Below are 15,347 nucleotides of genomic sequence, written 5' to 3'. Positions count from 1 at the left end.
AGGCTCAAAGAATGGAAATGAATGCCATGCAAAGGTATGAACCATAGATTAGACACCAGGAAATCCAAGTTATAGACCTAGTTCTGCCCCTGTGTGACCTTGTCTAAATTATTTAATCTCTCTGGGCCTTGGTTTCTTCATCTTTAAGATGATTTTTGAGGACTCTTAAAACTCTGTCTTTATATTTATGAAATACTTAGTTTTTCTGACTGTGATATTCCCGTGAATTCTCTAAGAACTATTGAGCTTTTCTTCCTCTTGTGTTCTTATATGTCCCTCCCTCTCACTGTGGCTCTCTTCTTTTGCTACCACACTTACCCCTGGATTTCTTTATCTCACTTCTGTCCTTTATTCTCTGATTCTCAATAGTCCAAAGAATTATCATTATAATAAATATTAGGTTTTCCTAAGAAATAAGGTAAATTTTTTTTGTTTTGTTTTTTTGAGACAGAGTCCTGCTTTGCTCTGTCACCCAGGCTGGAGTGCAATGGGGCGATCTCGGCTTACTGCAACCTCTGCCTCCCAGGTTCAAGTGATTCTCCTGCCTCAGCCTCGCAAGTAGCTGGGATTACAGGTGCGTGCCACCACACCTGGCTGATTTTTGTACTTTTAGTGGAGACGGGGTTTCACCATGTTGGCTATGTTGGTCTCGAACTCCTGACCTCAAGTGATCCACCCATCTCAGCCTCCCAAAGTGCTGGGATTACAGGCATGAGCCATCACACCCGGCAGAAATAAGGTAGAATTTTAATTTTGCATTGAAGCTTCTACAGTTGTCACTTCCTTAAAACCCCAAATCTCAATCCTCATTGGTACTTTCTCAGCCTACACCAATCATTGGTGATAAATACCTTTCATGAATCCCTATTATAGTTAGTACTTCTCCTTTTACCTTGATTATATAGGACTGCATTGTATTGTCTTCTAATAAATTTATGGAGGTTAAAAGTCTATGATCTGACAGACTTGAATTTGAATCTCAATTCTACTGTATACTACGTGACTTTGGGAAGATTACTAACAAGTCTTTCTGAGCATGAATTTGCTGAACCATGAATAACCATACTTGATAGAGTTGTGAGGATTGTCAAATACTAAATGAGATAGGCCTCAAACAGCACCTGACACATAATAAACACAATAAATATCGAGCTCCACCTTATCTCCCAAAGTAGACTTTTGTAGCCTTCTGAGGATAGCAATCATTTATAATGTTTGTGCCATTATACATTATTGCTGAACACATTTTAATTGCTTGACCTCCAATTTCACCTGTTTCCTTTGCGCTTACATTGGGAACATTAAGTGGTACAAAATCCCCAGGATCCAGATGTGGCAAGGAGAATTTAGGAAAGCTGAATCTGTAGAGGGAATATCTGAGTGGGAATACCTGATCCCTGCTGAAAAGCAGTCTTTTTTTGAGATGGAGTCTCACTCTGTCACCCAGGCTGGATTGCAGTGGCGCCATCGCAGCTCACTGCAACCTCTGCCGCCCGGGTCCAAGCAGTTCTCCTGCCTCAGCCTCCTGAGTAGCTGGGATTACAGGCTTGTGCCACCACTCCGGGCTAATTTTTGTATTTTTAGTAGAGACGGGGTTTCGCCATGTTGGCCAGGCTGGTCTCGAACTCCTGACCTCAGGTGATCTGCCCACCTCAGCCTCCCACAGTGCTGGGATTATAGGCGTGAGCCACAGTGCCTGGCCTGAAAATACCATCTTAATGTGTCCTTGTAGCTATAACCTTGACACCTAGAGGACTGTCATTATATATTTGTTAAATGAATATTTTTCAATACCTATGGTTGTCCTAAATGTTGGATATTTAATGAAAAAAAAATTTTTTTTGAGATGGAGTCTTGCTCTATTGCCCAGGCTGGAGTGCAGTGGGCACAATCTCAGCTCACAACCTCCGCCTCCCAGGTTCAAGCCATTTTCCTACCTCAGCCTCCTGAGTAGCTGGGATTACAGGAGTGCACCACCTTGCCTGGCTAATTTTTGTATTTTTAGTAGAGATGGGGTTTCACCCTATTGTCCAGGCTGGTCTCGAACTCCTGACCTCAAGTGATCTGCCCGCCTCAGCCTCCCAAAATGCTGGGATTACAGGTGTGAGCCACTGCATCTGGCCTTTAATGAATTTTTTTTTTTTTTTTTTAAGACAGAATCTTACTCTGCCACCCAGGTGGGAGTGCAGTGGCGCAATCTCAGCTCACTGCAGCCTCTGCCTCCCGAGTTCAAGCGATTCTCTCGCGTCAGCCTCCCGAGTAGCTGGGATTACATGCGTGCACCACCACACCTGGCTAATTTTTGTCTTTTTTTGGGTAGAGTCGAGGTTCCCCATATTGGCCAGGCTGGTCTTGAACTCCTCACCTCAAGTGATCCACCCACCTCAGCCTCCCAAAGTTCTGGGATTACAGGTGTGAGCCACTGCCCCTGGCTGGCCTTTAATGAAGTTTAAAGCATGGATCTTGACTTGAAAGAGCTCAGTTCAGATACAGAAATGGACTTAGATACAGAGCTTTCTAATGATAGGTTTTATATGCTTAGTGCTAAGTAAATTGAAGAAACTTTTAAGTGCCATAGGCATCCAAAGGTGGCTGACATGTCCGGAAAGGTGTAACAGAAGCAAGACTTCAGCTGGACTTTGAAAGGAGGTTCTAAGTTAGATAAGCCCCAAGAGAAGATGGTAGATATTCCAGTTGGGGGAAAGGTTGCTCCTAGTAGAGTAGGACAGATGCGAAAGGTATGTTTGGAAACAATAAGAAGATCGGAATGGTTGCAGTTGAGTCATGCAGCGGAGAGTGAAAGGTAGATAGACTGTAAATTTCTTCAGGTCAGAGACCAGTTATCTTCTCGAACCACCGAAAACAGTGAATAAAAACTGCAATTGAATTTTATAGGGTTGTAGAGAGCTTTGAATTCTAAAACTAAAGTGATCCAATCCGTAAAGGATTTTGAATAGAGAGAGAGAGATGATGTGGGCTAAGTGGTGATTAGGAAGATTTGTCGAAATAGGCTGTTTGCTCTCTATTTGCCACAGCTCTCAGTTGTTAATTCCAATTCCTTATCTTCAGTTCTGACTGCTCTTCTGAACTCTAGACCAAAGATTCCAACTGTCTGTGAGAAGATCCTCCTAACACCTCACTCTTTGTCTTCTCCTTTACCCAGTGTACCCTCACCAAATGGTTAACCTCTTTCTGTTTTCGTTATCTTGAAGTTCTACTCTCCTCCCAGTTGCTCTGGCCAGAAGCATGAGAATTGTCTTGAACTCTGCCATTGCTTACCCACCACCACATCTAAAGGCTATTTAAAAGGCTATTTAAAATAGCTAAAGGCTATTGTTTCTACCTCTACATTGTCATGCAATGTAGAGGTACCTGCCCTCTTTACTTTCCTGCTGCCTCTGCCCTAATTCATGCTATTTCAAGATGTTTTTCCTGGTCTGTCACTGGAGACTTCTAACTGGTTCTTCTGCTTCTTAGTGTCTTTCTGGTACAATGTGGCCTTCAGTCCAAAGCCAGATTACTCTTCCCAAAACATACTGTGGGTCAGAAAATTTCAGTGGTTCTGCTTTGTCTACTTAATTAAGTACATACTCCTTACTGTAGCTTTTTGGGTCCTAGCTAGCTGTTCTTTTAGCCTGGTTGCTCATCACACTGCTAACTGCATGGTATGGTCATGCATGTAATAGCCATACCGTTCCCTAAAACTCATCCTGTATACTTGCATGTCTCCAAATCACTACTTGTGCTTTGTAAATTTAAAAAAAAAAAAAATTCTTTTTGAGACAGGGTCTTGCTGTCACCCAGGCTGGAGGGCAGCGACACAATCTTGGCTCACTGCAACCTCTGTCTCCTGGGCTCAAGTGACCCTCCCACCTCAGTCACCCAAGTAGCTGGGACCACAGGTGCAAGCCACCATGCCTGGCTTATTTTTGTATTTTTTGTAGAGACAGAGTTTTGTCATGTTGCCCAGGCTGATCTTGAACTCCTGAGCTCAAGTGATCCACACACCTCAACCTCTGAAAGTGCAGGGATTATAGGCGTGAGCCACTATGCCCAGCCTACTTGTGCTTTTTTTTAGTTTGGAATCCTTTGACCCCTTTTTGGGCTGCCAGAATCCTACTCGTTATCCAAGGTTTAGTTCAGACACCGTTCACTTCATAGCCTTTTGTCTAAGATCAGGTATAGTTCTATCACGCCTTCCATGAACGCCTCCTACCTCTCTGTGAGGATTAATCAACTCTATCCTTGTGCTATAGTGTCATTTTGTGCAGCTTGTGTCTGGTGTGTTATTTGCTTGGTGTTATTGTTAATTATTTACATGTTGTTCTCCACCATTAGATTGTAAACTTCATGAGGTCACAAAACAGGCCTATTCTGTAAACTTCATGAGGTCACAAAACAGGCCTATTCCAACTCTATTTCCCTTCTGTGTCAGCTGTGGTATGTCCTTTTTAGATTTCCAGGTGATTGGTGTTTCTGCGCTTCTTGAAGCACTTGTCATTTTTCTGTGGCCTTTGGAAACAGGAGAGGCTCTTCTCTCACTTGTTTTTTGAATGGTTCATAATGTACTGGGACTATGTGTGTAGGCTGTGTTGGATCAGAACATAGAAGTTTGCACCTCAAATGCAGGCTTTCATTTGACGTCAGGCCTACTCTCAAATTTCTCCTAGTAGAGTAGGACAGATAAACAAGTAAACAGTGATACCGTGCAATAAGCACACAAACTAGTGTGTGTAAGAGATGGGAAAAGCTCCTGGAGGAGGAGATAGTTGAGTTGAATGCTGAAGAATGAGTAGTCAGAGAAGGGGAGAGCTATATTCACAGAGTATGTGCAAAGGCATGGAACTGAGAGAAAACCTGCCCCATTTGCAGGAAATTTTTTAAACAAGGCTGGAAATTTTTATGGAAAGGTAGAAGGATGAGTGGTAGGTAGGCATTCCATCATAATGGATCTTAGCTCCCAAGCTAAAAAGTTTGACTGTTATCCTGAATGGAAGCATCAGGCTTTGGAACTGGGTAGAGCTGGGTTCAAGTTTGACTTCATGACTTACCTTGTGATCTTGGGCAAGCTTCTTCATCTGTCTGGACTTTATTTTTCTGGCTAACTTACAGAGTTGTTGAGCATTAGAAAGAATAGATACAAGGTGCTTAGCACCTAAGTAGGTGCTGAATAAACGCTATTTAATTTTTTTTTTTTTTTAAGACAGAATCTCACTGTCACCTAGGCAGGAGGAGTTCAGTGGTGCCATCTCGGCTCACTGTGACCTCCGTCTCCTGGGTTCAAGTGATCCTCGTGCCTTGGCCAGCCAAGTAGCTGGGATTTTACAGGTGCCTGCCACCATGTCTGGCTAATTTTTGTATTTTTAGTAGAGACAGGGTTTCACCAAGTAGGCCAGGCTGGTTTTGAACCAGCCTGACCTCCAGTGATCTGCCAGCTTCTGCCTCCCAAAGTGCTGGGATTACAGGTGGGAGCCACCGCACCCAGCCTAAATGTCAACTATTAATAATATTGGGAGAATAAGGGCTCGCTGAAGGATTTTAAGTTACAAGATCAACCTTGCCAGAAAGGTTGCTGACACCATTGAGAAGGATGGATTACAGCAGGGATATCTGTCAGAAGCAAGGAAAAAAGAAGAGTTCAGTTTTAGACAAGTTGAGTTTGAGATGAGCATGGAAGTTTTAGGAGGCCATTGGATATATGAGAGTGGTAAAGGCCTGAGCTAAAGATACAGATTTGGAAATTATCATTGTATAGGTCACAGCTGAAACTATGAATGTTCATTAAATCATTAAGGGGGAATGTAGAGAACAGCTATTTTTAATTTTTATTGAAAAGCTATGGACATCCCCCCCTCCCCCCCCATACACACACAACACAAAACATTTTGCATGTAATTTTAGGTGGTTCCTGAACACTCCCTCTCCAAAACCCATTAGTGGACTCTTGGGTCCTTGGACATCTGAAGAAGCTATAATACAGAATGAAAAGGAAAGAGGGCTAAAGATGAGTAATGTTTAAGGGATGAACAGAAGAGAAGAAACAACCAAAGAAGGAGGAGGAAAACTAGGGTAGAATGGAATCTCAGATTCAAGAGAGAGAGTCGATTTAAAAGGTGAAGGAATGATCAGCAGTGTCTTCTGCTACAGAAAGTTTAAGTGAGATAGAACTCAAAACTATCCATTGGGTTGGCAATTAGGTGACTATGGGGAGAGCAATTTCAGTGAATTTGTGGAGCTGGAATCCAGGTCACATGGAATAAATAGGAGGTGGGGAAGTGGAGTCTGAGTGTTGTCATCATACTTGTTCAGAAGCCAACAGGAGAGAACCAGGAGAGAGAGAGAGCAGTTGAAGATATACAGACTAGGGAGTATTGTTCGATTAAGGTTCCTATGGAGAACAGCAGCGATGAGATCCAGATTTTAGGTAGAAGGACTGACTTAGGTTCTGAAAAGGGACAACTCTGGCAATGAAACTAAAATAAAATTAGGATAGGTATTGGTAGCACGATGCTCAGAGACCTTTGTTAATGAAGATCAGTAAAGTTGGAAACAAGTATTAAATCCTTCTAATTAGGCCGGATACAGTGGCTCATGTCTGTAATCCCAGCGCTTTGGGAGGCTGAGGTGGGAGGATCACATGAGGCCAGGAGTTTGAGATCAGCCTGGACAACATACTGACACCCTGTCTCTACAAAAAATTTAAAAATTAGCCAGACATGATGGCATGCACCTGCAGTCCTAGATACTTGGGAGGCTGAAGCAGGAGGATCGCTTGAGCCTAGGGGTTCAAGATTGTAGTGAACTATGATCATGCTGCTGTATTCCAACCTGGGAAACAGAATGAGACCCTGTCTCAAAACAACAACAAATAGCAAATTTTTCTAATTTAAGCCTTCTAATTCAGTAACCCCCAAGTAATTAATAAGGTTTAAAGTGTTAAATCTGAAAATTAGATGGGCAATTGGGTTCTCTGCTTCTGTAGAGATGCTGGTGGTGGGGAGTGGGCTCTCTCTTATTTGTTTATAGCCTTTGGTGGGGCTGAGATTATAAAGAACATTAAAATGAATATTGCCTTTTCTTTGCTGGTTTTCCTCTCACAAAAGGATACTTTCTGAGACTTTTACCTCAGTTTTATCTTTCTGCCTAACCTTCAATGTTAGGCAGAAAGATCTTTGCTAGGCCTGGAGTTAAACTAGGGATTTATGTGCAAGGAGCCAATCTAAAACTTATTAAATAGTTTGAGAGTCTGAGCTGTTATTCTGAAGGTCAGCATAATTCTTAAGGTTGCTTCTTGGATTTCCTTGCTAAAAATTAAGATATTAAACTCCAGGCACTGTAATATTCTTTATCCTGAAGTTTAAACCAGGAAAGAACTTTCATGTAATTGATGGGCATACCAACATAGGATCCTGATCTTCCAGCTCTTAGGGGCAAAGGAATTCTATAAAACCCTTTTCTGAGGAGCTTATGGCTCAGCTCTAAGCAGGCTAGCTAGTCTTGGGAAGGGCTTGTAATCATGTTGCCTTTAATGATTATATTTACAATAAGTACTTAAACGTCTTTCTCCTGAGCTTAAAGTCAGCTTTTTAGCTTTTGGAAGCATGATTGGTATGAGACCATCAGGTTTCCTTCGTACATTACCATTATGGAAGGGCTTGGTAGATTAACAGAATAATTTATGGATAGTAATTTTTTTTTTTTTTTTGAGATGGAGTCTTGCGCTGTTGTCTGAGCTGGAATGCAGTGGTGCGATCTCAGCTCACTGCAACCTCCGCCTCCCAGGTTGAAGCAGTTCTCCTGCCTCAGCCTCCCGAGTAGCTGGAATTACAGGTGTGTGCCACCACGCCCAGCTAATTTTTGTATTTTTAGTAGAGACGGGGTTTTACTATGTTGGCCAGGCTGGTCTCGAACGCCTGACCTCGTGATCCACCCGCGTCAGCCTCCCAAAGTGTTGGGATTACAGGTGTGAGCCACTGTGCCCGGCCTATGGATAGTAAAATTAAAAAGAATCATGCCACTCACATATTCAGGTCTAAGTGAAATGAGGCAGTGGACTAAAAGGAAACCAAATGAATTCCACCTCCTTTAAATACTTACTAGTTTAAAAGAAGATCTGTTAATTTTTTCCTTTTTCATCTGTATGTTGTTTGACCTATTACAGCAAACATACATAGCTTTTATAAAAAAAGAAATTATAAAAAGAAAAGAAAAAACACTTCTCTCTTTAGAGTGAGAATTTTTAAAATTAGAATCAGACTGTTTTTGGCTATGAAGGTAATGAATATAGTGAAGCACAGTGGGCCTGATATCGTGTGAAAATGTAATGGACACAACTTTAGTTAGCTCTAATTTTTCCACCATGCCTTCTTATCTCAGCACACAAGTGATACTGGCGTGTTGTGTTTTTGTTTTTTCAGACAGGGTCTCAGTCTGTTGTCCCAGCTGGAGTGCAGTGGCACAATCATAGCTTGCTGCAGCCTCAAACTCCCAGGCTCAAGTGATCCTTCTGCCTCGGCCTCCCAAAGTGCTAGGATTACAGGCATAAGCCACCTTGCCTGGCCTGGTTTTGAGGATTTTAGATATTGAACTGGATTCTTGTAGGTAACTCAGTTCTGATTTCATTTTGTGTGTTTCTTTTGCCAGTCTTCTAATCATACTTGGCCAATTGAGAGCGCTCTCCGGTGGTTTTATGTTTTAGTTCTTACCATGTAGAGCTTTAGGTGTTGCAAGTTGTGGGAAATACAAAAAAGTAAATCATGGTCTCTTCAAGGAGTTAATGATCTCCCTGGTAATATAAGAATAAACATATTGAAAGTTCAGAACACTATATAATTATATAAGTGCTGATTGAGTGATTAGCCCAGTAAGTAACGTAGATATTTGGAGGACACAGAGACTGTTGAGAACTGGAGTTGTCAGAAAAGGCAGCCAAAATTTTTCTTAAACACAAATCTGAGCATGTCATTCTCCAATTTAAAATCTTTCAATGCTTCCCCTTACCTATAGGATAAAGTTCGGGTTCCTTAAGCTTGTCATGAAAGGTCATGATTTGGCCCATACCATCCTATCTCGCCACTACCTAGTTGTCTTTCAGCTATTCCTAATTCTGTGCAGTTCTTCGAACATAAGCTTTTTCTTGTCTCCATGAATTTGCGTTAGCTATAACTTTATGTAGCAACTTTATTCCTTCCCTTCTCTTTCTGGCTTATACTCATCTTTTAAGGTTAGATAGAGTCACTCCTCTTGGAAACTTCATTAAGTCCCCCATATTTCCTGTCCCTACCCAGGTAGGCTTAACCTCTTGTGTTCATGAGCACTCTGTGCTTACCTGTTATAGCACTTAATCAAACTGCTTTGAAGTTGTTTCTCTTATTTAAAGAATAAATGAGGCCAGGTGCCTGTAATCCCAGCATTTTGGGAGGCCAACGCGGGTGGATCACCTGAGGTCAGGAGTTTGAGAACAGCCTGGCCCATATGGTGAAACCCCGTCTCTACTAAAAATACAAAAATTAGCCGGACATGATGGGTGGGCACCTGTAATCCCAGCTACTCTGGAGGCTGAGGCAGGAGAATCGCTGGAACCCAGGAGGCAGAGTTGCACTGAGCCGAGATCGCACCATTGCACTCCAGCCTGGGTGACAAAAGCGAAACTCTGTCTCAAAAACAAACAAAAAAAAGAATAAATGAGTGAATGAATGAGGTGGATTTTAAAGAATAAATACCATTTGAGAGATGAAGAGGAAGAGAAGTAGCCAGTCATGAAGGGAAAATAAGTAGTATGAGCAAAGTGTCAGTGATTTCGATGAGACTATAGTTGGAAGCTGATTCTGATTCAGTCTGCAGATGACACGGGCTTGGAAAGGATGATGAAGATGTTGGATAACTGAATCAGCATCTAAAAAGATCAAAATATGTTGGAATGACAGTGGTCAAATCTAATGAGAATCCGGGCTTTAGAAACTTTCAAGACTCCATTAAGTGAAAGATGGATTAAACTTTTAAGTCTAATAATAATACTTTTTTTTTTTTTTTTTTTTTTTTTTGAGATGGAGTCTCGCCCTCTTGCCAGGCTGGAGTGCAATGGCACGATTTCAGCTCACTGCAACCTCCGCCTCCCGGGTTCAAGCGATTCTGCTGCCTCAGCCTCCCGAGTAGCTGGGATTACAGGCATGCGCCACCATGCCTGGCTAATTTTGTATTTTTAGTAGAGACGGGGTTTCACCATGTTGGTCAGGCTGGTCTTGAACTCCCCACTTCAGGTGATCTGCCCACCTCAGCCTCCCTAAGTGCCGGGATTACAGGCGTGAGCCACCACACCCGGCCTAATAATAATACTTCTAACAGTCCCAAATGAGAGTCAATAGGCAGAAGTTATAAGGAAAGCAGATTATGACATTTTATAGAATTATTACATTGGTACGTTGTCTTACGAGTTAGTGAATTCTCTATTATCCTAAATTTTAAACATCAAGAATATTGTAGATTTATGGGAGATTTGGAGAGACCTTTCAGCGTGAACTTATGATTCTTTGTTGTTGAAGGGATTTGTGTGTCAGCAGAGAATTCGACTATATAATTTCTAAGGTCCATTCCTTAGTGCTGTAGTTTATAGTAGGAAGAAAATTGTTCCTTGCAAAGCAAGAAAGGATTCAAGGCTGAAAAGAAGGATGTGAGGATAAAACCAGAGACCAAGATAAGAAAGTGCTTATTGAATGGCTATAAACTCAGAAAAAATAAGTAGATAAATATATTCACCTGGGATGTAGAACAAGCATTGACATTGTTTGGAATGGCAGTATGTTGGCTTTTCCTAGGGGATCAATAAGAAGAAAATAACTGGGCTTGGGGAGAGAGAACCTGGCTGAAGCTTGTATGAATTATTAGTGAACCAAATTTATATACCTCTGCAACTTTCTTCTGAAATGTTCTCTGTCTTGGAAAAGATATGGAAGAGTCAAGCAGCGGGCAATTATGGTAATTTAGGTTTGCAGATTGTCGTGGTGAATGTAGTAGTAGGCAGTTAGGCAGGGAGAGTCCCTGGGGTATTAGTGAGGGCAGCTTTGAATTGCATAACCATGTTGTCTAGCATGGACTGGGATAATCTTAGATGTTCTTTTTCTTTTTATGAGACTGTGTCTTACTCTGTCACCCAGGCTGGAGTGCAGTGGTGTGATCACGGCTCACTGCAACCTCCGCCTCCCAGGTTCAAGTGATCCTCCTACCCTCCCACCTCAGCCTCTTGAGTAGCTAGGACTACAGGTGCACACCACCACCTGGCCAATTTTTGTATTTTTAGCAGAGGTGGGGTTTTACCATGTTGGCCAGGCTGGTCTCCAACTCCTGAGCTCAAGTGATCCGCCGGCCTCAGCCTCCCAAACTGCTGGGATTACAAGGCATGAGCCACTGCAATATGTGTGTCCCAAATGCCAAGGCCCGGCTGTAGATGTCCTTAATGAATAGGGTAAAATAAGAATGGAGTGACTGAAGGTTGAGAATGATTAGGAGAGGGTATGAGAGACTGATAATGGTAAGTGCTAAATAGGTATGTTTGGGGAAGGATTAAGGCCCAAAATGTGGCGGTGTGGTGGCTGGACATGAATTGGAGATGAGTGCCAGTGGAGCCAAGTAGGCACAGATGCATTGTCACATATATCTTCATGTATATGTAGAGATGATAAATGAACCAAGTCATCAGGGAAGGCTAAGGTAGATTTGCCATGTGGAAGGGGATAGTCCACAGGGCATGGTCAATGACAGTGAGGATGATTTGAACAAGAGATTATATGGGATGGTGTGGGCTTTCAGAAATAGAAAAGGACCAGGACTGATGGCTCACTGGTCTAGAAATGGCTCTGGGGAATTGGCAGGAGTCGGAGAAAGTAAGTCCTTTACATGATAAGGCCTCTGTGGAGCAGTCATTGTCAAGCATTGACAGTCATGTTTCTGTTAAAGAGGTAAAAAAAAAAACAACTGGAGAAAGAAAGGGAGTTTGCTGCTATGACAGTTAGGAGAAGGTAGAGAGGGAAGAGATGTGCAGTGGGGGTAAACTGGGCAGCTTTGAGAGTTTGATTGTTTTGATAATGGCTGGTAAAGAAATTGGAATGAAGGAATTACTGGGATAGGAGAGGGAGGGAGTTGGGCATTCCTCAAGCAGATCAGCACATGAAGAGTGAAATTTAACCACTGCAATATGTGTGTCCCAAATGCCAAGGCCACCCTGTCTGTTGGTGGTGTCGCGGCTTTGGCTTTTTGAAGCTTGTTGTGAGGGAAGTGGGGAATCAGTCCGCTCCCTGCTCTGCTCAAATTATCGTGCTAAGGAGACTTTGCCATGGTATGATTTTTGAGGCACGTGATGATTCTGTCTAATTTGTAAAGTGACAACGTGATCAGGACCAAAGAGGAAGTTCAGCTAGGCCAAACCTTCCTAAGAAGAAGTCACTGTCCCACAGTTATGTGGGTAAGTTGTTGTAGAGAAACAGAGGTGTGGGCAGGGCAGCAGGGTGGTAACCTGTTACCTGGGTAGCACTAAGCCGTTGTCTTCTCTGTGTTTCCTTTACAGATGAACGGGACCGGGTTCAGAAGAAAACGTTCACCAAGTGGGTCAACAAGCACTTAATGAAGGTAGGGCCCCTTCATATATATGCTGCCCCAGCACCTCTCACTGTTCTCATCTGGATCTGTCATTCCTTCTTTCAGATGGTTTAAATTGCTTGCTGTGTGCTCGAGTCTATGAAGATACACATGTGACTTTTCTTTTCTCTTCTTTTCTTTTTTAATAGAGAAGGGGTCTTGCCATGTTGCTCAGGCTGTTCTCAAACTCCTGGGCTCAAGCAGTCCTGCTGCCTCAGCCTCCAAAGTGCTGGGATTACAGGCATGAGCCACCATGCCCAGCTTTTTGAAAACTTAATATAGTCATAATGGCGTGGAAACTTGTATTAATCTGCTTCTTGGTGAAGACAGTATTACCTACCATTACATCAAGAGGCAGAGGCTGAAGATACCGTGGGATGATTTAAAAAATTCAAAGAGCAGTTTACTCCTAGCTTTATACATTACTTTAAAAGCCTGTTTCTTTTTTTAAAAAAATTTATTAATTTATTTTATTTTATTTTTTTGTATTTTTTTTTATTATTATTATACTTCAGGTTTTATGTTACATGTGCACAATGTGCAGGTAAGTTACATATGTATACATGTGCCATGCTGGTGCGCTGCACCCACTAACTCGTCATCTAGCATTAGATATATCTCCCAATGCTATCCCTCCCCCCTCCCCCCACCCCACAACAGTCCCTGAATTAATTTATTTTTAAATAGAGACAGGGTCTCACTGTGTTGCCCAGTGTGGTGTCAAACTCCTGGGCTAAAGTGATCCTCCTACCTCGGCCTCCCAAAGTGTTAGGATTACAGGCGTGAGCCACTACGCCTAGTGTATTTTTATTTTTTAATCTGAATACTATGGAAGGATGATAAAGGGGGATTTTGTCTCTTTCTCTTAAAGTGCATGAATCTTAAATGTTTAACTTGATGAATTTTTACATGAATTTTACCACCAGGTAGTCTGAAATACAGAATATTTCCAGAATGGTTAGGGCTGGATGAAGATTATTATTATCATTATTATTATTTTAAATAGAGGAGAAACCAAAACAGAAGCATGTTAAGACTCACCTAAAGATAATAATAATAATTGTTATATATTAGATATATAAAATATAATAATAATATATTATTATGGTATTATTATTTTAAATAAAGGAGAAACCAAAACAGAGGCATGTTAAGACTCACCTAAAGATAAACAGTATGACTACTGTGGCAGTTAGAATCTGAAAACAAAGTTTTTGAATTATAATAATAATTAGTGCTTCTCTGGGAAAGGGAAAGGTCACCAGTGATCCCTTAATTGCCCTATCCAGTAGCCTAGTTTTATCTTCCTCTTATTTGATTTCTCTGTAGCATTTGATACTGTTGTCTACTCCTTAAAACCCTCTCTTACAATGACTTCTAGAACATTGCTTTTTCCTGAATTACCTCTTTCCTCTATGAATGCCTTTTTTTCTGCCTGTTTCACTGGCTTTTCTTCCTCTGTCTGACTCTTCCATGTTGGTGTTCCCCGGGATCCTAACCTTGGCCATTTTTTGGTTGCGTTCTCTGTATTCTTTTTGGGCAGTCTCATCCATTGTAGCCACTGGGATTGTTTTGTTGCATGGGATGCAAAGAAACACAAGTAGAAATGGATATGGGATGATCTCACAGAATCTGATGTCTAGATGCAGCTGGGCTTTATGAAAACTAAACAGTTATCAGAAAACTACTCTCACTCTCTTTGTCTTTTGGTTTTTTTTTTTTTTTGAGACAGAGTCTTACCCTGTTGCCCAGGCTGGAGTACAGTGGGAAGATCACAGCTCACTGCAGCCCTAACCTCCTGGGCTCGAGTGATTCTCCCACCTCATCCTCCTGAGTAGCTGGAACTACAGGCATGCATTACCACACCTGGCTAATTTTTAACTTTTTTTGGAGAGATGGGTTCTCACTGTGCTGCCCAGGTCTTTCTTGTTTTTTTGTTGTTGTTGTGTTTTTTTGTTGTTGTTGTGTTTTTTTGTTGTTGTTTTTTGAGATGGAGTTTCACTCTTGTTGCCCAGGCTGGAGTACAGTGGCACAATCTCGGCTCACTGCAACCTCCGCCTCCTGGGTTCAAGCAATATTCCTGCCTCAGCCTCCTGAATAGCTGGGATTACGGGCATGCGCCACCACGCCCGGCTAATTTTGTACTTTTAGTAGAGATGGAGTTTCTCCATGTTGGTCAGGCTGGTCTCAAACTCCCGACCTCAGGTGATCCGCCCGCCTCAGCCTCCCAAAGTGCTGGGATTATAGGCATGAGCCACCGTGCCTGGCCAACCCAGGTCTTTCTTGTTTATGGGGCCTTGTGTTCTTTCATTTTACTTCTATGTGCCTCCTATATTCATTTCTCTGCTTTTCTTTTATTGCTATGAGTGAGCCATGGCGGCTGTGCCTCAAACAGTGACGTAAACCCCTGAGGCCATGTGATTCTGAATGCACAAACACAGAAAGTCTGATGGGCTTAGGTCTTCTTTTCCTCCATGGGCCAATTGTCCATCTATAGTTCAGTAAACCGTGGGTAAGGAGGTGATTACATAAATCAAACATGGCTTCTTAGGGCCACTTGTTTAGTGGGTACTGCAGGTTAGCATGATTTTCACACTACAAGATCTGTATAAGGAGGCAGTGATAGAGCCTTTTCTTGGATTCTTGCCTAATCCAAAGGCAAGTATCATGGTGTATTTTACACATTCATCTGTATGTTACCTAGCCATAGCTTTTAT

The 15,347-nt window shown here is 42.1% G+C and overlaps 1 protein-coding gene across 7 annotated transcripts in view; it reads left to right on the top strand.

Annotated features, from left to right (window-relative positions):
* MACF1 (microtubule actin crosslinking factor 1) overlaps nt 1-15,347 on the top strand; it is a 401,556-nt gene that overhangs the window by 134,337 nt on the left and 251,872 nt on the right. For all 7 annotated transcript variants that reach the window (XM_054528608.2, XM_063715153.1, XM_063715090.1 and 4 more), the window contains 1 exon segment: nt 12,560-12,621. In XM_054528608.2, the coding sequence (XP_054384583.1) occupies nt 12,560-12,621 (62 nt within the window).

The sequence above is a fragment of the Pongo abelii genome, chromosome 1, assembly GCF_028885655.2.
Source record: "Pongo abelii isolate AG06213 chromosome 1, NHGRI_mPonAbe1-v2.0_pri, whole genome shotgun sequence".
Taxonomy (NCBI): Eukaryota; Metazoa; Chordata; class Mammalia; order Primates; family Hominidae; genus Pongo; species Pongo abelii.
The sequence above is the reverse complement of the archived record's forward strand: the minus strand, read 5'-3'. Positions and strand labels throughout refer to the sequence as shown.